We start from the raw sequence: 24,833 nt of genomic DNA, 5'->3' as shown, positions 1-24,833 counted from the left end.
GCAATCCTCAATTTCCATACACAATGGGGAATGATGTGATTGAGAGCAGCCCTGCAGAGAAGGACTTGGGGGTGCTGGGGGATGAGCCAGCAATGTCCACTTACAGCCCAGAAAATAACAGTGTCTTGGGCTGCGTGAAAAGAAGCACGGCCAGCAGGGCGAGGGAGGGGATTCTGCCACTCTATTCCTCTCTTGTGAAACCTCATCTGGAAGATTGTGTCCAATTCTGGAATCCTCAACATAAAAAGGAGATGGAGCTGTTGGAATAGGGCCAGAGGAGACTACAGAGATGATCCAAGGGCTGGAGCACCTCCCATATGAGCACAGGCTGAGAGAGTTGGGGTTGTTCAGCCTGGAGAAGAGAAGGCTCCAAGGAGATCTTAGAGCAACCTTCCAGTACCTGAAAGGGGCTACAGGAAAGCTGGAGAGGGGCTGTTCATAAAGGCTTGTGGGGATAGGACGAGGGGGAACGGGTATAAACCGGAGAGAGGCAGATTTAGGCTTGATATAAGGAAGAATTTCTTCACCAAAAGGGTTCTCAGCCACTGGAACAGCTGCCCAGGGAGGTAGTGGAGTCCCCATCCCTGGAGGTCTTTAAAAGATGGCTAGATGAAGTGCTGGAGAATATGATTTAGTAGTGGACAGGTACACTTGGACTTGATGATCTCAAAGGTCTTTTCCAGCCTTGGGATTATATGATCTCACAGTTTACCTTTTCGACAGAGCAACTGTTTGCCAGTGCCACATGGGTATCATTGAACAGCACACGTGGCACAGTAACAGGGGACCAGATGAATCTCAGGCTGTAGTCCAACCTCAAGTGGGCAGAGAGTTGTGAAGGCCTTAAAGAACATTTTTAGACCTCCCAAATTCATCCTACAATGAGGTATTGGTGCAATGAGAATTGTTCTCCTTTAGCTGGAAGAGAAATGCTACAAATTTCACCGAATACAGACAAGAGGTTTCAATCCATACATTGCTATCAAGTAGCTTAAAAAATACCCTGAAAGATATTAAGACTTAAGACCTCTGCAAGCTGATGTGTCCATAGCCAACAGTAAAAATCCTTCACTAGAAATAGGTTCTCTGGCACCACATGAATTTCCTAATAGCCAGTAGTGGCTAGTTTTCACAACCAGAAAAATTGCTCAGTCTTTGAGAATATCAGCTTTTATTTTCAAGACTACTATTACACTCTTACCAAGCATCACAAAAACTGTGCCTCTATTTCTCATATTGGCATAAGGTCTGGCCAGATTTCACTACCTGGGGTTAAGTCAGGTTTCGGAACAGCTGGTTAAAATATGAGGGGGAGAGAGGAAAAAAAAAAAAATCAAACCCTGCAGTTGCTGAATTATGTTATTTATAATGACATTAGATATTCACAGTCATTACAGGAATATCACGCTTTATGATCCTTAAGATTTACTGGGAGAACCAAGCAAGATGTGTAATACTTCACAATTCACTCGCTAACATCCTCCTGGGGCTTTGGCTTTAAGGTGCTGCTGGCAACTGCACCAACTCAAACAATGGAAGTTGGCTACGCTAACCATGTCCTTTTTGGCACCTGGCATGGTATCACGATCCCAGATCCAAAGTCTCACACGCTTTAGAGGTAAAAGCTCACATGGATAGTTAGATGTAAGTGGTTTACAGCTCCTACTGTTCACTCAGGAGAGGAGATACTTACCCAAGGCCTCAGGATACACTGAAGAGCCTCAAAGGATGATAAAGAGGTTGTTAATGTATTCCACATAAAATGATCATGACCCTCCAATCTTGAATCTGACACTGACCTGGCCAGCTGCTTCTTCTCTTGGTCATTACAGACTGCTGAAAACACTTCTCGTACTATCAGTATTTTCCAGACCTACAGGAAAATCCCATCCTGCTGATAATTCATAGGCCTCCTTTCCTAATCTCTATGATTCCTTCTGCCTTAAACGCCACTGTCTTGTTTCAGCTCACAGTCGTGCCTGGGACAGCTCTATACATCCCCCTCTGGAGCTCCCACCTCCACAGAACGTTCCTGCAGAGCGGAGAGGGTTGCCATATGCCAAGGCAGTAGCAATTTTTGACTCACAGTTAAAAGCATCCAAAAAAAGTCAGTCTGCAGGATTTTCTGCCATATGGAGGAATTCTTACTTGGCCTTTTCTCTAGCTGTATCTCATTAAGTAAAAGGAAAGAAAAAGGAGAGGGCATTCTGTGTTTCTTTGTAGCTCTTGCCCCAGAGTTCATCTTCATTTGAAAGACAGCATTCGATTCTGGTACCTGAAAAAAACAGGTCAGACAGAAGGAAGTTGTAAGGATCCAGGTGATTAAGGACAGCATTCTGTCCAGTTCAACAGGTTTTGTTTAGGTCTTTTAAACTCCAAATATGACTTACTTCAGGGAAGAGGGATGAGCATTACAGAGAGCTAAGACTGGTTCTGCTGGGCTCAGAAAGACCAGAGTAGAATCATAAAATGGTTTGGGTTAGAAGTGACCTTAAAGTCCATCCAGTTCCAACCCCCTGCCATGGGCAGGGACACCTCCCACTGGATCAGGGGCTCCGAGCCCCATCCAACCTGGCCTCGAACACCTCCAAGGATGGGGCAGCCACCACTGCTCTGGGCAACCTCAGCCAGGGCCTCCCCACCCTCATCACAAAGAATTTATTCTTAATGTCCAATCTAAATCTTTCCCATTCCAATTTAAAGCCATTCCCCCTCATCCTATCACTACATACCCTTGCAAAAAGTCCCTCCCCAGCTTTCCTGGAGCTCCTTTCAGGACTGGAAGCTGTTCTAAGGTCTTCCCACAGCCTTCTCTTCTCCAGACTGAAGAACACCAACTCTCTCACAGCCTGTCCCACAGAGGGAAGGTGCTCTAGCTCTCAGATCATCTTCGTGGCCTCCTCTAGACCTGTTCCAACAGACCCATGTCCTTGTTGTGTTGGGGATTCCAGAAATGGACACAGGACTCCAGAGGAAAAGGAACTGCACCTTCCACAAAGTCTGTAATGGTGCACTACCTATAGTAAAGCCATTTAATTACTCTCAGACTGCAGCATTTTGAAGGTGTTACAAACAGCACTTCCCCAATCCTCACGTATTCTGCAGTCCATTTTGCACGATAGAGAAGGTTTGTTTAATCAGACTTTGCTGGGATTTTGCCTTTATTTTCTTATAGAAACTAAGATGGTATGAACGCAATGCAGACATTTCATAGAATCACAGAACATCCTGAGAGTTGAAAGGGACCACGAGGATCATCAAGTCCAGCTCCTGTCCCTGCACAGGACTCCCTCAATATTCATACCGTGGGGCTGAGGGCATTGGCCAAATGCTTCTGGAATATCATCAGCCTTAGCACCGCGGCTATGTTTGTGTTTTAACTCTACAGATCTAATACCACGGCTGGCGTACAAACAGGAGAGCAGTCAGACACAGGTTTAAAAGTTATAAAGATACGCAGAAACCTCAAAGCCGCTCTGCTTCCTTACGATCTTCCTCAATGTAGAACGATGTCAAGAGGAAAAAACCTCCTCCAAAGACACCAACAAAAGCACAGATGATGAAGCTGTACTGCATACTCCAGAAGCTCCACTGGAATGATTGAGCGTGCTTGGCCTGGATGGCATTGGAGATCTAGGGAGTGAACAAAGCTCTCATTAATTTGGGATAGCGTCATCACCCTCTCTTGGTTTAAGCAGACTGTTTACAGGCACAGGACAGACATTTGACAATGACCTTTATAATTTCTTGATGTTATTGAATAACTTTATACCTCGCGAATAAGCATCAAATGGACAGAAACAGGGGGATAGCATCAATACAGATACAAGTAGCTGCAAATTAATTTGGGAGATGAGAGTGGGATCTGCTTTTGAGCCAAAAGGCATTGGAGGAGCCATGGAGTGACATTATGATGAACCAGGAGGAAGATGATATCAGGCAGTTGTTTTTTTCACTAACTGGAGGGTGAGGTTTTAAAAGCTACAATGATGCCCATTAATTTTATTTTTGTAGACAGAAAAAGAAGCCGATTTCAAGAAACTCAATAAGATACAATACTTAACCCAGGAACTTATTTATGACAGCTCAGGCAGATAAGAGCAAGAGCAACTCTAATGAGCACCGAGGGACTGCATCGAGGATAATGGCCAAAATACAAACCTAATGCATTTAATTTAAAAATCCTTAGTAAGACAACCTCTAAAGCACAGAGGGAAGAAAAACAGGCTCTGAAAAAGTCTATTCCCTGACTCTTTGGTGGATGAGAACCTCAACAGGACCTGGCAATGTGTGCTTGCAGCCCAGAAATCCAACCGTATCTCAGGCGGCATCCAAAGCAGTGGGAGCAGCAGGGGAGGGAGGGGATTCTGCCCCTCTGCTCCGCTCTGGTAAGACCCCACCTGGAGCCCTGCATCCAGTTCTGGAGTCCTCAGCACAGGAAGGAAATGGAGCTGTTGGAGCAAGACCAGAGGAGGCCATGCAGATGATCTGAGGGCAAGAACACCTCCTGTATGAGGACAGGCTGAGAGAGTTGGGTTGTTCATCCTGGAGAAGAGAAGGCTGTGGGGAGACCTTGGAGCAGCTTCCAGGACTGAAAGGGGCTCCAGGAAAGTTGGGGAGGGGCTCTGGATCAGGGAGTGCAGAGACAGGACGAGGGGGAACAGGTTTGAACTGCAAAAGGGGAGGATTGAGATGAGATTTTGGGAAGAAACGTTTTGCTGTGAGCATGGGGAGGCTCTGGCCCAGGTTGCCCAGAGCAGTGGTGGCTGCCCCATCCCTGGAGGGGTTCCAGGCCAGGTTGGATGGGGCTTGGAGCCCCTGATCCAGTGGGAGGTGCCCCTGTCCATGGCACAGGGTGGAACTAAATGGGTCAGCATTGGTATTTCAGTTCACAGAAGCATTCCAGAAGACAATGTTCTGCCCACTGCATAGAACCTGCCTTGGACACAGAAGAAAAAAAATTCCTGGATTTATCATCTCTGTTCTTTCAAAGCTGCAAGGTTACCTGAGGTTAATTTCATCTGGATTACGTGGTTTTGTCTTCACACTTTTCAATTAGCTGCTATTTAAGGCAACTGCATGCCAGGTGCTGCATAAGAAGTGTTCTGCATGCAGTCCCTAGCAGGACGCAGCAGCACATCCATAGAATGTCCTGACTTGGAATGAACCCACAAGGATCACCAAGTCCAACTCCTGACCCTGCACAGGACAACCCCAACATTCACACCACGGGGCTGAGGGCGCTGGCTGCTTCTGGAATATTGTCAGCCTTGCCGCCGTGACTGCTTCACTCTTGTTCTGATTTTCAAGAGACTATTGACTAATCGCAAGATTTCAAACTTAAGACTTGAACTAAGGGTCTTACGGTACTTGATTGATTTCCATAAATTCCTCACAAACTTGGCAGAAACTGCTTAAATCCAAGTACAATCCAAGCTGCAGAAGTGTATGCCTTTGAAAATTTATGAGTTCGCAAATCTAAAATCAAAATAATTTGCTACACACTAGCTGGAACCACTCACACCTGTAGGTAGAATATTATACTCTACACACCTGCGGTATCACAGGACCACAAGTTGCACGCAAGTAAAAATGTTTAGAAAAACATCTTCTTAGTTACCATCACCTTGAGTCACTTCTAGTTTTGGAGCAGGAAGTGTCTGCAATTCCGAGTGTCTGGTTTTCAGTTCCCAAAAATTTTGGCCTAACAAAAGCTCAACAAACAGATAATTGACTTACAATTCCAATGAGATATGGGCTGCCTGCATCTCCCAGCAAATGGCTCACCAAAATCTGCAGGGCAATGGCTGTGGACTGCCGCCTCGGTGTCACAACATACTGAAAAAGAACATAACCAACAAGAGAACAAATATTTACAGAGTGCATCTCAGGAATGGCCAACTACTCATAACATCCTAGACAGATGAATAGATTCTTATATATTTCAGAATCGTAGAATAGCTTGGGTTGGAAAGGACATCAAAACCCATTCTTTTCCAACCCGTTGCCATGGGCAGGGACACCTCCCACTGGATCAGGTTGCCCAAGGCCCATCCAGCCTGGCATTGAACACCTCCAGGGATGGGGCAGCCACAGCTTCCCTGTTTTGCTGTGCGGGTGGGGAGGCCCTGGCCCAGGTTGCCCAGAGCAGTGGTGGCTGCCCCATCCCTGGAGATGTTCAAGGCCAGGTTGGATGGGGTTTGGGAGCCCCTGATCCAGTGGAAGGCGTCCCTGCCCATGGCAGGGGGTGGGAACTGGATGGGATTTGAGGTGCCTTTCAACCCAAACCATGCTGATTCTATGATTTTGATAGCTAAACGCCACTATCACCGCACTCCCTGATAACGAGCCCCTACCCAGCCCCACAGAGGAACTTGGAAAGAGCCACAGCACCCAGCCTGTCCACAGTGACTGTCCAGCTACCCATGGCGTGTCAGCAATGCAGGTGACATCCTACACACTGTCACCTTCTAGGAGATCCCAGTCCAGATGCCTTGACAGACAAGCAGGGTGCCCCAGACAGATACAGTTTGCAAACCCTGCCTGCTGTCTCTGGAGGTTTTGGAGATCCTCCTGCAGACAGTGCGACAAAGCTGTCAGCTGAAAAAGCAGATGGAACAGACAGGCTGGTAAATGCTTCTATACCTCCCAGGGCACTTCCAAACAAAGACAGGGACATGTTGGTAGCCTTCCCAAACCATATTAGCTTCCAGTTCTAGCATCTTCTATGCTTTTAGCTGCCAAAAATCTAAAAGGGAGTGTCCCATTACTCCACAGATGGCAAACTTATCTTGTAAGGGACACTCCACATACAGCCTGCTGGTAAGTCAGTGCATTGTAAGAAAGGCAGCCACAGCACTTCTTTGCTTGCACATTATGACTGTAGTTGTACAGTAGATACCTTCATGTTTACAGCTGAATAAGGGGCACAAAGATTACTACATGCAATGCATCTCAATGTATTAGCCACAAAGAAAGAAAGTCCTTATCATTCAGTCAGCATCTTCTTTTGTCTTCAGCTCCACAGGTTGCAGGATAAATGAATTCCTAGCTATATTGTCTGGCTAGTAGTGCCATGCGCGAAGAAAGAAAAATCATTTTCATGGCAAAATAAGAACATGCATTAGCAAATCCAGCCACATTATCAGCAGTCCTACCAATTCACACAGAAAACAATGCAAAAAGAGAAATTACTGTTATCTTTGGCACCCTTCAGTCAACGTAACAGCAGTAATACCCTGAACCCATGGAGTTTCAGCAGGATGAAACAGCTCCTAGATAAGATTGCCACTGAATGAGCAGGCACCCACACATTCAGCTGAATTCCACCATTTCTTCTGATAAAACCATTAGTAATGTTTAGAATTCAACAGATCCACTCCAAAGCACGTTCACAGTAATGCACTGGATGTCTGCTCTCAGGAACATGCTGCTATAGAACTCTGCTCTGCCAAACTGTTCACCTTCCTGCTTGTTGCCAAACAATGCAAGGTTGCTTGTGCCTAAACTCCTAAGTTTCTAAAATAAATACAAATGAGAGATGTCGGTCACTCAGGAGACAAGAACTTCCTCCTCTTACGGTTTTATATGGATCCAAGATATGGCAATGATGCTCCAAATAGACTTCTTGCAGGTGGTAATGTGATGCAGCAATCCCTAAGCAAGCTGAGATGTGAGCGATTGAACTGAATGAAAGCACAGCTCCACCTTTGCAGTTTGGGTTCAGAAAGGAACTGAAGGAAGGAGCTGACAGTAACCACCTGCCTTGCTTTCCCCATTTATATCAACAGCATCTAACTCAGTGAGGTCACCTTCCTCTTTAACGATGACAGAGGAGAGAATTCAAATGCAGATGCAGGAGTTCAAAGAAAAGTCAATTGAGAAACTTAAAAACAGTCCTTCAGTGGTGTCTCAGCTGATGTAAACAGAATGCTAATTGTAATAGCACTTGGTTCTGTTGCAAACCCAGTGATTTCAAAATAAGGGAAAACCTTAGAGCAGTTTCCAGTGCTGAAAAGAGGCTCCAGGAAAGCTGGGGAGTACTCTTGATTGGAGGGGCAGGGATAGGACAACGGGAATGGTTTTCAGCTGAAAGAGGGGAGACAGATGAGATCTTAGGAAGAAGTGTTTTGCTCTGTGAGGGTGGGGAGGCCCTGGAACAGGTTGCCCAGAGCAGTGGTGGCTGCCCCACCCCTTGGGTGTAACTGTGCCACAAGATGTGCACTTTTCCTATCACTCCTTTCTAAAGCAAGTTACCGATGACAGAATTCAAATTAAACACACACTGCTGTTCTTTGGGCTTGTGGTGTCAATCCTGGAATCTCCAAGAGCCTCACAAGCATCACTGCTTGCCTAACGCTTTGGCAGTGTAGCGCCACTTATGAATTTCACTTGCAAGTGCTGGAATTCATCTGCACTGTATTCTGGGATAAGGGAACTTGTTCAAAGAGTGATGAATTGTAATGGATTCATGAACTCTACTGACTTTCCTTCAGTGGGAACATCCCTTCAATTGGAGGACAAATCGAAAAATCTCTGAAAACAGACAGTAAGCAACCTGCTTTCTGGTGCAGACCACTTCCTGGCAGACATCTGACCTGCTTCGGGCTGGGAGAGAGTTAATTTTCTTTCCAGTAGCTGCTGTGTTTTGGATTTAGTATGGGAACAATGTTGAGAATACATTGTTATTGAAAGAGCGGCTGCTTGTTAAGGACTAAACTACCACAACACCCAACAACACAGAGCTGTACACAAAATCCAAACCAGCGTGGGTACCAGAAGCTCTAGATAGCCCCCACTTGCATGGGTTTCACTCAAATCCACAGTGAGCTTGGACTCCTGCACCACCACATCAATCCTGTTACTGGCAACTCTGCACAGCAGTGCCTTATGGCGCTTGATGACACCCCTAGCGTTAGCAGGGCACCAAGATGATGGAGGTGCTTCTGGCCACCAAGATGCAGGCTTACAGACAACATGTTGAAAAAAGCTAAAAAATGGAAATAAGGAAATAGTTTCACAAGCACTTACCAACAGGATGTCTGTCACAACAGCCCAGTTTACAGACAAAAACAGTTCTCCAAATGCAATGAAAATCTGGGAAAAAAAAAAGAAGAAAGCAGTGACTACACACAATGCATTGACCTTCATCGTGAAGATGAAGGCAGGCTTACTGACTATGCTTATCTATGTAAGAGTTGTCGTTCATAGCCACTGCTTTATAAGTTAAACATCTCTGTCTATGCTTACTAACACTACCTTCATCTTAAACAGGTGAAGGAACCAGAAGATGTGCAAGTTGTGTTGTATCACGAACCCTCAGCAGAAGAGCCAAAATAGGAAACATATACCACTCTTCCAAATAAGCTAAACTGAACTGCTGAACCCAAGAAGAAAGAAGCAAGAGGCTGTGAAGAGAAATATTCAGTATGGGTTCAAACAAAAGGTTTCCATTTCCTCAGGTTTCAATTGAAACCAACAGAACATCACTGGGTCAGTACAAGTGTTCCGAAAGGCTCCTTCAGAGAAAGAACTTCCAAAATGAAGCAGACTCCAAGAGACAGGCAGCCTCAAAACCCTGATGCCCTAATTCATCACAGATGGAGACCCAAGCCTACCAATGGCAGATCTTGTAGCCACCAGAAAATACGAGCCCTTCATTGTCTCATTCCAAGCTAACACTCTTTGAACTCTCTTGGAAGATCCAAATTCAGCGAGGACTTTCCATTTCCCCTCTGATAAATAAAGTTTAAATGTGCTTAACTTAGATTTGCAGCCAGTGAAGTGGTCAAAGCCATTCTCACAGAGGGGTTATAGGCAAATGCAGAAGTGCAAATGAATTGTGCTATACTGCAATATACAGGACCCTATGCAAATGCTGTCACTTGTGCTGTAGATGGCAAGAGATAGCGCAGGTCAAAGTCAAACAGGAAGGAGACAAACAGATTTATTTAAATCCTGGTTGACACTTTAGAAATAACAAGATGCAAACACAACAGAGCAGAAAGTTGTGAAGACTTCCAAACTGCTTCTAGATACCATCAATGGAACAGATGACTGTCTGCCTTTAAACATCAAACAAGATATTGGTCTACCTCCCCTATAGGAATCTTGCGATGTTTAGCACTTTTAAAGCGTCATTTCCAGTTTTTCCCTCTTTTTCCAAGTTATTTAATCTCTACAAGCCCCTAAGAACAGCACATGTCATGTCTAGTGCAAGAAAAGAAAGTCAAATTCACCCTCAGGAAATAAGTTACACACTCAACCTAGAGTCTGAAGAAACAACAATTCATGAAAAACTATTCATGATAAAAAAAAAGTGATATTCCATAGCTAAGGCCTCATAATCCAGAAAGTAATTATTTCACACAGAATTGCATTAACATTAGAGATGTGACTTCGTTTGCTTTTCTTTCCTAAGGTCTTGTGTGGATTGCAGTTGTGGGGTCACCAGAAAAAAAATCTAACCCAGACAGTTTTGAAAGGCAATAAATCATTCCACAGATTGAATCAAGATATTCTGTCTAAAAAAAATATCAACCTTGCATTTATTCCGAATGAGAAAATATAATCTGTTTGAATAGCTGGCATAATAAGCTGTCCAACTGCAAAACAACTGCCATCAATAAAGAGGAAAGAGTTGTACATACTTCACTATCCTGGAAGTATTGTACATGGCAAAGGAGAAGGGCTAGAAAACCATAGTGCAATCTTGTATTTAAATCACAGAATCATAGAATAATTTGAGTTGGACGGGCACATTCAGTTCCAACCCACTTGGCATGGGCAAGGACACCTCCCACTGGATCAGGTTGCTCAAAGCCTGGAGCAGATTTAGACAGAGCCTCAGCTAACAAAGCCAAGTAATTTTTCTCTGTCTTTTCACAAGTAGTCCTTAAACCAAGAACCAGGTGTCCAGAAAGAGGAGAGAAATCTCATGCCATTTCAGCCCACCTACCTGAGCAGAAACCCTAGAAGTCCTGCTGCATTTCCACGTTAACTTGTGAATTCTTGTGTTTTGAAATATTTCTTCCACCTTTGGCCACAGTTGATTAAACCTGACTCATTCCCTTTCATTATCCACTCAGGTCAGTGGAAAGTACCATACACAAAGTACTGTAATTGCATGCTGAGGCACAGAGGCTTTTTCGCTTTGATAGCTTCCACACTGTGAATTGATGGAGACGGGCTTGCGTATGTCAATGTGCCTGAGTAGACAGTGATGGGAAAGGCATTTTCCTGCCAGTGTCCTACACAAATGGAAGATTTGTTTCGGTGGGAACCTCCAAATGCCATGCCTGAGCTGGCAGACCACTCCAATTCCCACACTGGTGAGCCTAGCGCCGCGTCTCATTTAGAAAGCGAGAAGAGACATCGCTGGTGCCAGAGAGGGCAATTGTTTTCCAGCTGTAGTGGTAAAAGCATAAGAATCATGGAGTGTCCTGAGTTGGAAGGGACCCACAAGGATCATTGAGTCCAACTCCTGTCCCTGCACAGGACAACCCCAACATTCACACCATGGGGCTGCGGGTGTTGGCCAAATGCTTCTGGAATACTGTCAGCCTTGGCGCTGTGACTGCTTCCCTGGGGGCTGTTCCAACACTCCGTCACCCTCTGGGGGAAGAACCAGGTGCTTGGATTATGTACAATTTCTTACCACTGCACATTGTGTCAGAACACCATCAAGTACATAAAACAAAAGACAAAATGGCAAAGTCTCTGGTTTAAAGATCAACTGCCCATGGGAAGAAACAGAACAGAGTTATCCATCTCCTGGTTCAGACTTGCCTTCCAGATAACGCACTGCTGGAAAATAGAATGTTGTTTGCAAGGAGAGAAACATTTTAAACAAGTTTTCCTTCTATCAGTCCTAATAAAAGGTGTATTTTGGTATTGCAGACCCAATATATTGGTTCCCTCATCTAACCCAGGATGGCAAATGGATCTGTTGGCCATCTGTTGGCCACCTCAAATACAACCAAAGAACACACCCAGATCAGGGCTGTGGGGAACCCCAAGAAGCAGAGAAAGAAAACAGCCAGTTCTTTCTGCTCTCAGACCTCTACTCCTGAACCTAAAAAACAATTTTCAATTTCACATTTTGCATTGTGGACGCACACTCAGACATGCAAATCCATTTGTTTTTCCCCTTGGTGTAAAGGCATTTTTCCACAGGAACACACATTCCTGAGGAGCCAAAAGGAAAACCTCTTTGAATGAGTGTTATTCTTTAAAGTAAAAAACCTGCCAAAGTACACTTTTGCAGAGAAGTGTTGATTACTGTAATTAACTTCACTTGGATCCTCTTATTTATGTAAATCATGTTAATCTTGGCTATGGAGTCACAGGAAAAAAGCTTGGAGTTTTTCCCTAGCTGTTACCAGATTATACTTAAAATCAAGTTTACATTTAGTTCCCTTTCACAGGGATTTTTTGTAACTATTTGTCATTCCTAGTAAGATTCTGGTTTTCCCTTTACTGAGAACAGAATTTAAGTGATTTATACTTCAGTTTGCATTGCCAAAAGCTTGACTTTGAAGATCAGCTACTGATTTGGGGCTTTGAAGGTGATGGCTAAATTATTTAGCAAGAACTGTGTACTGTACAGTCACAACCAATGTTTAAGTATTCAGAGAGCAAAAATAAATAAGAATACTAAATTAGTCACATTGCATTAAAAATTAACATAAGATTGAGACTTCCTTTAACTACATTTTCAGATAAGGAACACAATCTCCATGCAGCCAACTGCAGAGGCTCACTGTTCTCCGCTTTGGCATGAGCGGAATCTGCAGGTCTGAGGGCCAATTTATAACGCTGCCCTTTTTACTGGACCAAGCGATGTACAACGTGGCTGTCTCAGGGCACAGCAGCTGCAGTAGCATCACAGAAACACACGCAGCGCTTAGCTGGCAGGACATCTTGCCACAAGCTATTGACACTTCTTAATCATAGAATGGTTTGGGTTGGGAGGAGCCTTAAAGCCCATTCAGTTCCAACCCCCTGCCATGGGCAGGAACACCTCCCACTGGATCAGGGGCTCCAAGCCCCATCCAACCTGGCCTGGAACACCTCCAGGGACGGCGCAGCCACCACTGCTCTGGGCAACCTGGGCCAGGGCCTCCCCACCCTCACAGCAAAACATTTCTCCCTAAGATCTCATCTCAATCTCCCTCTTGCAGCTTAACATTAACTCCCTTGTCCTGTCCCTGGACTCCCTGATCCAGAGCCCCTCCCCAGCTTTCCTGGAGCCCCTTTCAAGGACTGGAGGCTGCTCTAAGGTCTCTCTGAAGCCTTCTCTTCTCTGGCCTGAACGACCCCAACTCTCTCAGCCTGTCCTCATACAGGAGGTGCTCCAGGCCTCAGATCACCTCTGTGGCCTCCCTCTGGACTTGCTCCAATAGCTCCATGTCCTTCCTGTGCTGAAGACTCTAGAACTGGATGCAGGGCTCCAGGTGAGGTCTCCACCAAAGTAGAGCAGAGGGACAGAATCCCCTCCCTCTCTGCAGGTCCCACTGCCCTGGATGTAGCCCAGGAGACAGTTTCTGGGCTGTGAGCACATGTTGCCGGCTCATGCTAAGCTTCCCATCCCCAGCACCCCAAGTCCTTCTCCTTGGGGCTGCTCCCAATCCATTTTCTGCTCAGCCCGTGGTTGTGCTTGAGACTGCAGAGAATTCTGCAAAAGCCACCCCCTTGCCTCCTTCTTCTCTTCCCCCTTCACTTTCTCCTCAGAACCCCAGAAGATATTTTGCTAACAAAAGTCTAATTGGCACTTACAAAAGTCAAAAGGATGTTCGTTTGGGCCACCATCAGAGCTACGTAGAGACACAGAGCAGAAATGAACATGCTTGCAGCACAGATCAGAGGATCGGCTTTATTGTTGATCTTCCTTAATCTTCTTGCAGCTTCTGCCCCAGCAACAACGCCCAAGATTCCTGTCCCAATGGTGATGCCTCCAAAAATAAGGCTGGTGACAAAACAAAGGATTCAGTTGAGCATAGTAAGACCATACTGGGTGGAAAAAAAAAAAAGGTGTTAGCTTATACCTTGAGTTTCAGAGGGATCTTTAACAGGGAACTTGAATTTTATTCCACTTGACCTAACCCTCCTGCTCCTTCAAAATGGATGTAATCCCAAGCCTCAAATGAAGCTGTGACTCTGCAACAGAGGCTCTGTCTTGCCCAGCAGATATCTTCCCATTTACAGAGCAGGTGTTACACACCCAGGCTCAAGAAGCCTCTTCTCTGTATAACCTGCCTTGGACATCCTGTGATTTAGAGAAGACACTCATCTTTGTTACCTTGTGAACCAATCTACTCAGTCATCCCTAAAACAGAGATGGAATAACCCTGTATCACAGCCTGCTGCCTTGGAAGAATTCCTATCACATGGAATTACATACATCTAGTTTATAACTTTCGAGTTAGTGCAGCTGAGATGAGTCACTTCTCTAACTATGGGAAACATATACCATTTCCCAACAGAGTTCGAAGAATATTGAATAGTTAACTACTGGGAGGTCCACACAGTATTCTCTGAACACAGAACCTCAAGTGTCACTTAGCTTTGTGTATCTGCAAATGCGTTCTCCAGGAATGACAAGTTCCTCTCTTAAATGTATGTGTTTGAACAGCTTAGAAGATTTCACTTCCAAAGGGGCTTCCATATACACTTTTCTCTGTCCCAAATGAGATCCTAATGACAAAGCAAGACTCTGGCAACAAGACCAGTGCTGCCACTGATTGTTTAATGTATCCTAATTCTCCCGGAGCAAATAAGGACAGGAGCATTGTGTTCAGAGCACAAATGCTTCTAAATATTTCAGTGTTACATGGTAAGTTCTGTACATTTTCCTGAGCCTCTGACTGTAAAGCAAAGGAACCAGCTGTGATGTGATCTATTGCTTTAAACATCAGTGTACATACTTTGTAATTTCTTGCTGGCTGATTAGGAAGAACACAATTTTACAAGAAAAAAAAAGTTATTTCTATACAAGATAAACTGTAAGCATATTTGTATTTTCCCTGAAGTTCATGTTTCTGATCCATCACCCACCATAGCTTGATAGTGGAAATACAGATTGTCACCAAGCAGAATAACTATCTTGGAGACTTGTCCAGAAAAGACAAGTTCCAAGGTGACAGGAGTTGATCAAAGCACTCATGGAACTGTGCCTGCAAGATTCATGTGCAGTAAACTGCAGTTGAAATAAACCAGCTGGAACAGCAAGAACTACATCCAAGCACAGTTCAACTGACAGGGAGCAGGAAAGTACAGAAGCCAAGTCCTGGGAAGGCTCCTATGGGATCTTTTAGGGTCTGAGAATGCTTCCTCACCTGTCCGATCTGTTTTAAAGTGTCTGCACAAAGACCTGAATGAAAACTTCTTGCTACGTATTTATCTACCTTGAAAGGACTGAGACCCAAGTCAGCTGTGGTGCCATTTGAATTTGCGTTTCCAGGGACTCTAAGTGACACAACCCTGATCCTTAAACAAAGCCTGCAACTGCTGAACAGCCAGAGGGGGAAACGTCCTTAAAAGTGTCCCTGGGCAGATCTGGGAATACCCAGCTCAGTTCCTCCAGCACTATCAGGTACAGGTCTGACACAGTTATTTATATTACATTTCTTTCTATCCCTTTGGAATAACAGTCTAAATCTAGCCTTATGCCGCTTCTGGCACTGGCTTACACCAAGGCCGTTTTTAAAGCATCCTGTAAGAAGCAGTACATGAGGTTAAACTACCATTTGACTTCCCTGAGGAGCACGTCTGCTCTACCAACACGCGTGAGGAATAATAATTCAGAAGATGGATTAGAAAACAAGAGATGGCCGAACAACTTCAGCTTAATAAAGGAAGTATCTCAGTTGTATATGCTAACAGCTAGAGCCAAACAGTTCAAAATGCTTAGCTTCCCTTCTCTGCCAACCCTTAGCCAGATTCCTGAATTCACTCCCTTCCTCACTATACGCAGGTTATGTCTGCAAACTCCCTGTGCTTACTTTATGGAATCATCATAGAATGATAGAACGGGTTGGTTTGGAAGGGACCCCAAAGCCCATCCAGTTCCACCCCCTGCCATAGGCAGGGACACCTCCCACTGGATCAGGGCCTCCAAGTCCCATCCAGCCTGGCCTGGAACACTCCCAGGGATGGGGCAGCCACCACTGCTCTGGGCAACCTGGGCCAGGGCCTCCCCACCCTCACAGCAAAACATTTCTTCCTAAGATCTCATCTCAATCCCCCCTCTTGCACCTTAAAAATCACTCCCTCCTCCCCGACCCTGTCCTATCCCTGCACTCCCTGATCAAGAGCTCCTCCCCAGCTTTCCTGGAGCCCCTTTCAGGACTTGAAGCTGCTCTAAGCGCTTGACCTCCCAGCCTTCTCTTCTCCAAGCCGAAAAACCCCAACTCTCTCAGCCTGTCTTTGCATAGGAAGTGGTCCAGCCCATTACAATTACTTCAAAGACCTTTCCTGTTGTAAATTCCCCTGCCTCATCCAACATTTAATACTTATTCATGAATCTTCATTGGCCTGGTCAGCCTCTGGAAGCTGAGCTCCACTGGCAGTTACTCACAAGGCCAGGTTATCCTGGTTCAACATAATGATGCGATACAAGATCAAATTCACCATGCTTGCTTTATGCTGGGAGTCATGATGACCTGGCCAACAGGGCAGGAGTTTTCAAATCAGAATAACAAGAAGATAACAGGAAAGTTGCCAGACCACAGGATCTAAATACACTCAAGTGGGTATTTAAGTAGCTTGCTGTGCACAGTCGCTTGTCAACTCAAGTCTCCTTGCTAAAGCTGTTCCTTTTTCCCCACAAGTGTTCTTATATCTGCTTCTTTCCACCTTACTCAAATAGGGATGGCAGCATCTTTCCAGTTAACCAGAAGATTATACACAAACAAATGGGAGTGCCTCAGCAGACCTGGAAGCAATTTAAGCTAACGTTCACACCCAACTGCCTTCACAAGAAGGGTTTGCAGTCATATCCCACTTTCTGGCTACAGTCATGTGCTCCTCACCTGTTAGATGAGCTGCATGATTCTTGAAGGCATGGTGTTACAAGGCCCTGCACAATCTGAGCCCTGTAAAGAAACAGCGGTACCCACATTCCCAGGGCTCCAGTAACGAAGGCCATGGCGGTCAGACCCAGCGAGGACCAGACAAAACTCCAACTGAAAGTCAAAAGCAAGAAAGAAGAGATATTAGGAAGAACAGGGTGTGAGGAAAAGATAAAGGCTACCTGCAACACCCTGGGTTTCAAGCAATAACAAAATCAATTAATTCAAACATCTTATAATCAAAACGCACTCCCTCAAAGACATGAGCTATGATGAGGCTTCATCTATGAACCTCAACAATAAAGCACTAATTTGGATGAACAGTGTGACCTCCTGATTTTACATTACTTCCCAGTCCTGGCCTCTTGCTGTTTTCATTGCCAGCTTTTGCCAAAGTGATTGCTGTGAAAATTTTCATCGCAGAACTACAACAGAGAGTGGGCAAGAATTTAATGGCTTAGTAGCAAAATGGAAGTGTTCCACGTGCAAGTCTAAATGCCTCAGGGTGGTTTTAAGTTGTGTAACTAGCATAAATGAGACTAACATCTGGGTCTTCCTAACTGTTAAGGCCCTGAAGCCCTCCTTAACTCTACCTGAGTAAGCAGATAAGTTTGGGGCTTCTGATCAGGGAGTGCCAGGGAGAGGGTGAGGGGGAATGGTTTTGAGCTGAAAGAGGGGAGATTGAGATGAGATCTCAGGAAGAAATCTTTTCTTGTGAGGGTGGGGAGGCCCTGGCCCAGGTTGCCCAGAGCAGTGGTGGCTGCCCCATCCCTGGAGGTATTCCAGGCCAGGTTGGACGGGGTTTGGAGCCCCTGATCCAGTGGGAGGTATCCCTGCCCATGGCAGGGGGTGGAACTGGATGGGCTTTAAAGTTCCTTCCAACCCAAACCATTCTAGGATGATTCCATGAAGTAAGCACAGCAAGTTTGCAGACAAAAATAAAAAAGTGCAAATCTTATCTCTTCCTGCCCTGTTCTAGGAGAAAATTAACTTTTTACTGGTCTCTTTCTCGCTAATACTTTAGAAAGTCCCCTTTGAGATTGATAGGGAGGTATGAAAACTTAAGGCTAAATAAAAGTGCTGCAAATGACCAGAGGACCACCAGACTAGAGGATTTGTTAAGACATGATCCCAATTCTTTACCTTCCAAAGATACAGGGCTCTTTGACTTAATTAAAAGTAGAACTACCTGGTTCTTGGCAACATGTTCTTATGCTTTGGAAATCAATTGCTGAAAGAAAATTAATACCTATTTTCTCAATATTGCTGGGGGCTGTATAAAATATCTTCGTAGGAAAGCAACTTCAATGTTAATTTAGTTGTTGAAATGTCAGGAAACATCATTTCTGATTTAGGAAAGTTCATTTTTTATTCACTTCAGACTCTGCTGCCTACAACTTCTGATTCAACAAGCTGGATCTCTAAGATACTTGCAGTCCTGGATGCAAACCAAATTGTTAATTAGAAAAGGCTGGATCCTCTAGAAGAGCGCTCCACACACAGGCAAAGCCCCAGGAAAGCAAGTCTCTAACTAAAAGCATTGTACAGGGACCTGGGGAGCAGCTACAAGCACAGGCACCGCATGGTGGCTCTGGATGCCTGCTGTGATCAGCATCTTACTTTGCCTTGCAGGTCAGCTCGTCAAAACACCTGTACTGCTACTTTATAAACCACATCAGGGTTCTACAAGGCTCTGACCTCTGTAGCAGAGTCAGAGCACCTCAAAAATACCATATACAGACTGTCTGAGACAGGCTGATCCAATCTTCCTCAAGGACCAAGAATTACAGATAAAGTTACACGTGCAAAATAGGCCCTTCGACCAACCTAGGTTACCCTATGTGTTAAAGCAAGGGGGAAGGGGAAACTGAGTAGAAAGTAAAGCTAGATTTAAATAGGAGCAAACTGCCACCATAACTTTGCCTCCTTCCCTTGCATCAAAACAGGAGGACAGCAGAAGCAAAGACATTTTTTATCTATGTCTAACATTCCTGTAAAATAGTTGAGGAAAGAGTTTATTAATGGTGTCCAATCACCTTGTATACAGCACATGATACAAAGGGATTCGATGGTCATATTTCTAATAGTAGAATGGTTGTTCCTCAGTGGAGGGAACCTTTGTTGCTGAAATCACTTACTTCTTGGCAAGTGATAGGACATCTTGGCACCAAGTAGTCTTGGCAGTTCTGTGTACACCTGGTTTCTCAGCCGCTACTCGTATCATGCCAGAGATGCTCAGTGCTCTGTGTGCTGCTGTCCTTCTCTGGGTCCTGTGAGGGACCAGCAGAATCAGAAGAACCAGTGCTAGAACTCCCATGCAAGGGGTTATCTGTAGACACAAGGCTGGTTAGATCAAGGATACCTTTCTTCTTATAGTGAAAACTCTACAGCAAATCAAATACAACGCTAGAATTACATACTAGAAAATTGCAGCTATGTGCAGAAACAGATGGCACTTGCTGTTTGTAGGTCATATTTAGGAAGAAGAGGAGTAACACTAGTGATTTGTGGTGATCTTTCCTACCCATCACACAAATACATGATCACTCCCCTCTGATTTTGGAGAAAAACATGTGAAGAAAGAACTGTGCCATAGTACCCCCTGACCACCAATGCAAAACTCTGATGCAGTCATCATCGTTATCTGAATAACATCAGTGACCATTCTTCCCCTCTCATCCTGTTCTTGCTAATTAATTCTATAGATAAGTTAGGAGGGGAGATTTAGATGATAAGGAAGAAGTGTTTTCCTGTAAGGGTGGGGAGGCCCTGGCCCAGGCTGCCCAGAGTAGTGGTGGCATTCAAGGCCAGGTTGGATGGGGCTTGGAGCCCCTGATCCAGAACGGGGTATCCCTGCACATGGCAGAGAGGCTGGAACTGGATGAACTTTAAGGTCCCTTCCAACCTAAAACACTATGATTCTATAATTCTACGGAAGTACTTCCAAAGCACTAGGTGCTCGGTATGGAGACATTATGATAACTACCAGAAGAGGAAAGGTTTTTTTTTTCTTGAAACTTTCAAGTAACAGAATTTGTCCCAACAGCATTTCAGAAAAACTCTTTATTTTCCTGAAGGATCATAGTCATGCCACCAGTAGAACGGTCATTTTCTCTTCTGTTTCCTGTTTGAGGAGGTCTCAGTGCACTGACAACCATTCCCAGTATGTCCTCAGCTAAGGGGAACATCAGCACCTGCCCTGGCTGCTGTGCAGCTTCCCCTACACCTGCTCTCACTCTGCAAGAACTGGGCATAAATCTTTTACTTGTCTTGCAGGAAGAGTTCGCAACCAGTCAGACAGTAGAAAGTCCTTCCACTGCTTAACTCTTAACACAAGGAACAAATAATCTAAATCCCAGTTATGATGGCTCAGTCCCACGAGAGAAAGTGAATAACTCACCCTGAATGCCCAGTGCCAGTCATCTGTGGCATGCGCCATGCCAGCTGCTAGGACATAGCCAAGACCACTGTAAGCAATAGAAAGGAATAATCGGTATGATTATTCAGTATGATGGCTGAAATGACATGTCTTGTCAGCTAAGAAGAGTCTAGAGAAGTATCCTGTCATTGTTTTCAAAACAGATCAACAGAAACATCCCTCCTGGTCTGTGCTAGTCTGCTTGCCAGCCAGTTAGAAAAATAGAGTCTAACGTCCTCATTGCAGGCTTGAGATGGTAGGAGAGAAGTCCCACACCCTCCTTGGAATACATATTCTGTAGAATGACACTGCAAACCCAGATCAGACAGCCCAAAAATGAAGTTTATTATTTATTCTTCTCTGTGCTAGCCCTGCAGGAATTCTTTTCAGTTTAAGCTGCCTTCTGGGCTTAGCCTCGACTGCTCTAATAAAGAATAGCCCTCAAGCCATTTAAAAAGGCCTTCTCCACCTCTTCTTCAGCCGCCATCTCAATTTAACTAAAAGAGAAGGAAGTGACAGTTCTTCCTTGGGAGACATTTAACAGAGGGTTCTTGAAAAATCTGTCAAGCAAGGAAGTACCTGGAAGCTTTTGTTTTCCAAAACCCAGAAATGAATTACCTACCCACATGCATATTGGTTCAATGTTTTACTCAAAGCCTACAGGTTTTCAGAGTTCAGATTCCCCCCCAACAAATGTTTGGGGAGAAAAGCAAGTTTTCTTCAAGGCAAATACAGGAATAAGCCTAACCAGCTCTATTTAAACATGCTAAGCAAGCAACAAATCCTTTTGCAAGGGCCAATGCAGCTAGAGATATACATGTACACACACACACACACCCCCCATCTAGTCAAGGCTCAGGGTATATTGACTTGCAGATGTGGTCAGACAGTTTCAAAAGACAGACCAGTAACAAGCAGGAAAGCCAACCTTCCCACTGGAATGAAGATGTAGAAGATAGATAACATTGTGGTCCTTTTCCCTTCCTCGAACAGGTCTGCAATGATGGTAGGCGCTATTGTGGAATAACTGGCCGTGCCAATGCCAACCAATCCTCGTGAAAGAAAGAATATCCAGGAATACTGCAGGCAAAAGACATATTACAATCCAAAACTGCCCAAGCAAAAAAAAAGCTTACTATTGAAGAGGTGCATCATAGGAGATCAAACGTACTAGAGGAAATAAGAATTCCACTGCCTTTTGTATATGTCTGTATTCCCACCACTCACACATGCTTCCTACCATCCCACTACTGCGCTTGCAGTGATTTCTTAGTGACACCCAGAGGGAATTCCAGGATAGGGTCAATAGACCACAAGTTTGCTGAACAAGCTGCAACTCTGTAAGGTCAGAATCAACAAACATTTGGGATAAAAATAAGACCCCATCCATCACAACAGCAATGAGAGGATCCTCCACTGCCTCCATCTGGCATTCCTGCACAAAGTCCATTTAGTCCAGGCTTGAGGAGCGAGTGCTCACTGATAGCTTTTCCAAATGTGATCAGAGAAGGACTATCAACTCCTGCAACTGATTATTTTCATGGTACCCTCTAAAAAAGCAACGTACCGATTCACTGATGAATGAACTGCCTAATGTTACACCAGACCAGAAGAAAATACCAGCTCCAAGGATGATTTTCCTATTGTACCGGTCACCGAGGTATCCAAAGATAGGGGCAGCCACCATGTAACACAAGATGAAGACTGGAGATCCAAGAAGAAGCAAAGAGAATGTTGATCAGATTGTTTTCATCACACACACTCCTCAGCCCGCAGAGAAACTCAGGCTATTTTTTAGGGTAGAGGTTAAAGGCACATAAAGAACAAGTAGGCAGATTGATAGAGAAAGGTAAACCCAGATAAAAAAAACTATATGTGTATATATATATATATAACGTGAATTGTTCGAGTTCTGTATTTCTTGAGAAATTCCTTCTTTTTTTGTGATTCACATACTGAAGGACACTTTAAGGACTCTGCTCTGAACCAAAGAGTTTCAGTTTTGCATTATACTCAGCCTGCCCACAAGTGGAAGCAAGCAATACCACAGCCAAGCAGGAACGCAAAGAAATAGGTAACTATTTAGGAACAGACTGTTTTAGGAACAGACCACAGAGATGCAAGGCAAAGTAAACTGTCTGCACAGAACAGACTGGATTACCTGTTTGCAGAAGACCTGTATTCCCATCACTAAGCTCGAAGTATTTCTGTATATCTAACAGGATCCCTGCAACAGAAAAACACTGAATTCTATTCATTTGCCAACTCAAAGGTTTATTGGAATAAGACAGCTTACAAGAACTGCAGCACAAGCCCCAGCCCAGCTTGCTAGTTTAGGTAAACCATTACTCTACCACAAGCACAGATAGACCGTGAATTTTATCAATACTGATAAGAATTTTTCATTCTCTGTCTTCTGCTGTATCAGTCTTACAAGAGTCAGCTTACCCACCATTTCAACCACAACTCTTCTGTTTCTTTTGCACCATTACTACATAAGCACAGGAACAGTTTGCAGATCAAGGTTTAATGGACATTATGTGGAACAAAATGGCGGCAAAGCCTTGCAGCCAGGAGATTGTTATCTTCACACAACTAATCCTAAAATGTTCTTATTAACCTTAAAATCATGGAATCATAGAATGGTTTGGACTGGAAGGGACCTCAAAGCCCATCCAGTCCCACCCCCTGCCATGGGCAGGGACACCTCCCACTGGATCAGGGGCTCCAAGCCCCATCCAACCTGGCCTGGAACACCTCCAGGGATGGGGCAGCCACCACTGCTCTGGGCAACTTGGGCCCAGCCCTTGTCCAGGGAAAGTTGATACCAGAACTTATATACTGATTTTTTTTATTAGCAGACTCGCAGTATCATACAGCCTGTGCTCCGACTTTTCCCTTCCTTCTTGTGTGTGTGGGGAAGAAGTATTCAAAAGAAAAAAAAAAAAAGGCTTAAACTTCTTTCCTTTCCCTCTTTCCCCATCCCTGTCCCCTTTCCACACCTCTTCTCTCCTTCAATTTTTAAAGATACTGACCAAATGTCTTAAATTTCTGAATGGTCTAAGTAGTAAAAATAATTAGTTTATGTACTGTATCCAGACATTAATTCCAAATTTAACAACCCATCCTTTGGGTTTTTTCAAGGTTTTAAAACATTTATGATTTCCAGGCCACTCAGAAGGAAAATACAGCAAGCTCACAAAAAGCATTTCCTTCTAATTTATAAATCGGATCCCTAGAAGCATAGTAGATGCTTAGAAGCGATGCTGAACAGTAGCATTTACACAGGGCATAGCTTACATGGGAGGAAAAGCCATAGATCCCCACCAGTTTACTAGAAGTGATGCTTTGCTGCTCACAACTAGATAAAAAAAACACCATTTAAAATCACATTTTGGAAGGAGGAAATTGTTGTAGATTTGGTAGGTGATGCTTAAGGAAGTGGGTTTCTGATCCCCTTACACAACCATGTTACTCTCTTCACTGCAGAAATCACACAGTGGATCAGGAGGAAGTTAAGCCTGCCCTGAACAAGCTTGCACAAAGATAATTTTTGTACTGTTAATGGGAGGAATGGCACCACTGGTCTTCAGACAAAGGAATGCCTTATCTAACCTGCTAGGTCTAAAGAAGGGCTGCTAAGCTGCTGTACGTGATAAAGGGAAGCATCTTGGACAAATCTCTGTAGGATCCAGACACCAAAAGGTGCTCTGGACACTGCAGTCTGTTCATAAGAAACTTAGATTCAAAAATATGAATCATAAGCATTTAAGAGGTATGACTCTTACAAGCATTCTACCAACCATTAAGAGCAATTACTTCATTTATTGCTCTTTCAAGATTTATAATTGGAACTTACATTATGAAGATGACCAACAGGCAAAAGCTGATAAGCGAGGAAGAGTCAAAAGACAGAAGACACATCCTTACCTCAGAAAACATTTCTAACTACAGAATTGTTGAGAACTTAAATTCCTTTTTCCATAGAAAGAAGAAAAGAAGCACCCACCTGGTACAATGAACCAATCCATGAAATTGATTAAGTTTCCATAGCACAGCACCGCCGCTATCAGGTAATCTCGCCTTGGTGGAACGCTCTTCGACACAGACACGAATGGCCCTTGGCTCATATGTGCTGCTGTAGCTCCATAATTCCACTCCTCAGGAGATGGCTGGGACTGCAAGCTGGTGTTTTCACTGGGGTTTTGCATCTTTCCCACTGCAGGAAGGCACAGTCGATGAAGCGTTTCCTTAGCACACCAAGCCACAAATAAGTTTTGCACCCAGGCTATGGGGAACTTCAATCTCTACAGTCATTTCCGGCACCAAAAACCAAAACGAAGTGT

General features: G+C 44.4%; 1 protein-coding gene across 1 annotated transcript; it reads right to left on the bottom strand.

Moving 5' to 3' along the window:
• Positions 1–618: 618 nt before the first annotated feature.
• LOC104060226 (SPNS lysolipid transporter 3, sphingosine-1-phosphate (putative)) lies at positions 619–24,762 on the bottom strand. The gene is made up of 12 exons (XM_054085443.1): positions 24,497–24,762; positions 22,649–22,714; positions 22,055–22,191; positions 21,416–21,567; positions 20,470–20,536; positions 19,208–19,398; positions 17,031–17,183; positions 13,777–13,966; positions 9,031–9,096; positions 5,740–5,838; positions 3,465–3,633; positions 619–2,275 (listed from the first exon to the last, which is right to left on the bottom strand). The coding sequence occupies exons 1-11, from the start codon at positions 24,696–24,698 to the stop codon at positions 3,466–3,468; spliced, it is 1,491 nt and encodes a 496-aa protein (XP_053941418.1). The 5' UTR covers positions 24,699–24,762; the 3' UTR covers positions 619–2,275; position 3,465.
• Between the last annotated feature and the right edge of the window lie 71 nt (positions 24,763–24,833).

This window comes from Cuculus canorus, chromosome 20 (assembly GCF_017976375.1).
Source record: "Cuculus canorus isolate bCucCan1 chromosome 20, bCucCan1.pri, whole genome shotgun sequence".
In the NCBI taxonomy this organism is placed as follows: domain Eukaryota; kingdom Metazoa; phylum Chordata; class Aves; order Cuculiformes; family Cuculidae; genus Cuculus; species Cuculus canorus.
This window is presented reverse-complemented; position numbering and strand designations above follow the sequence as displayed.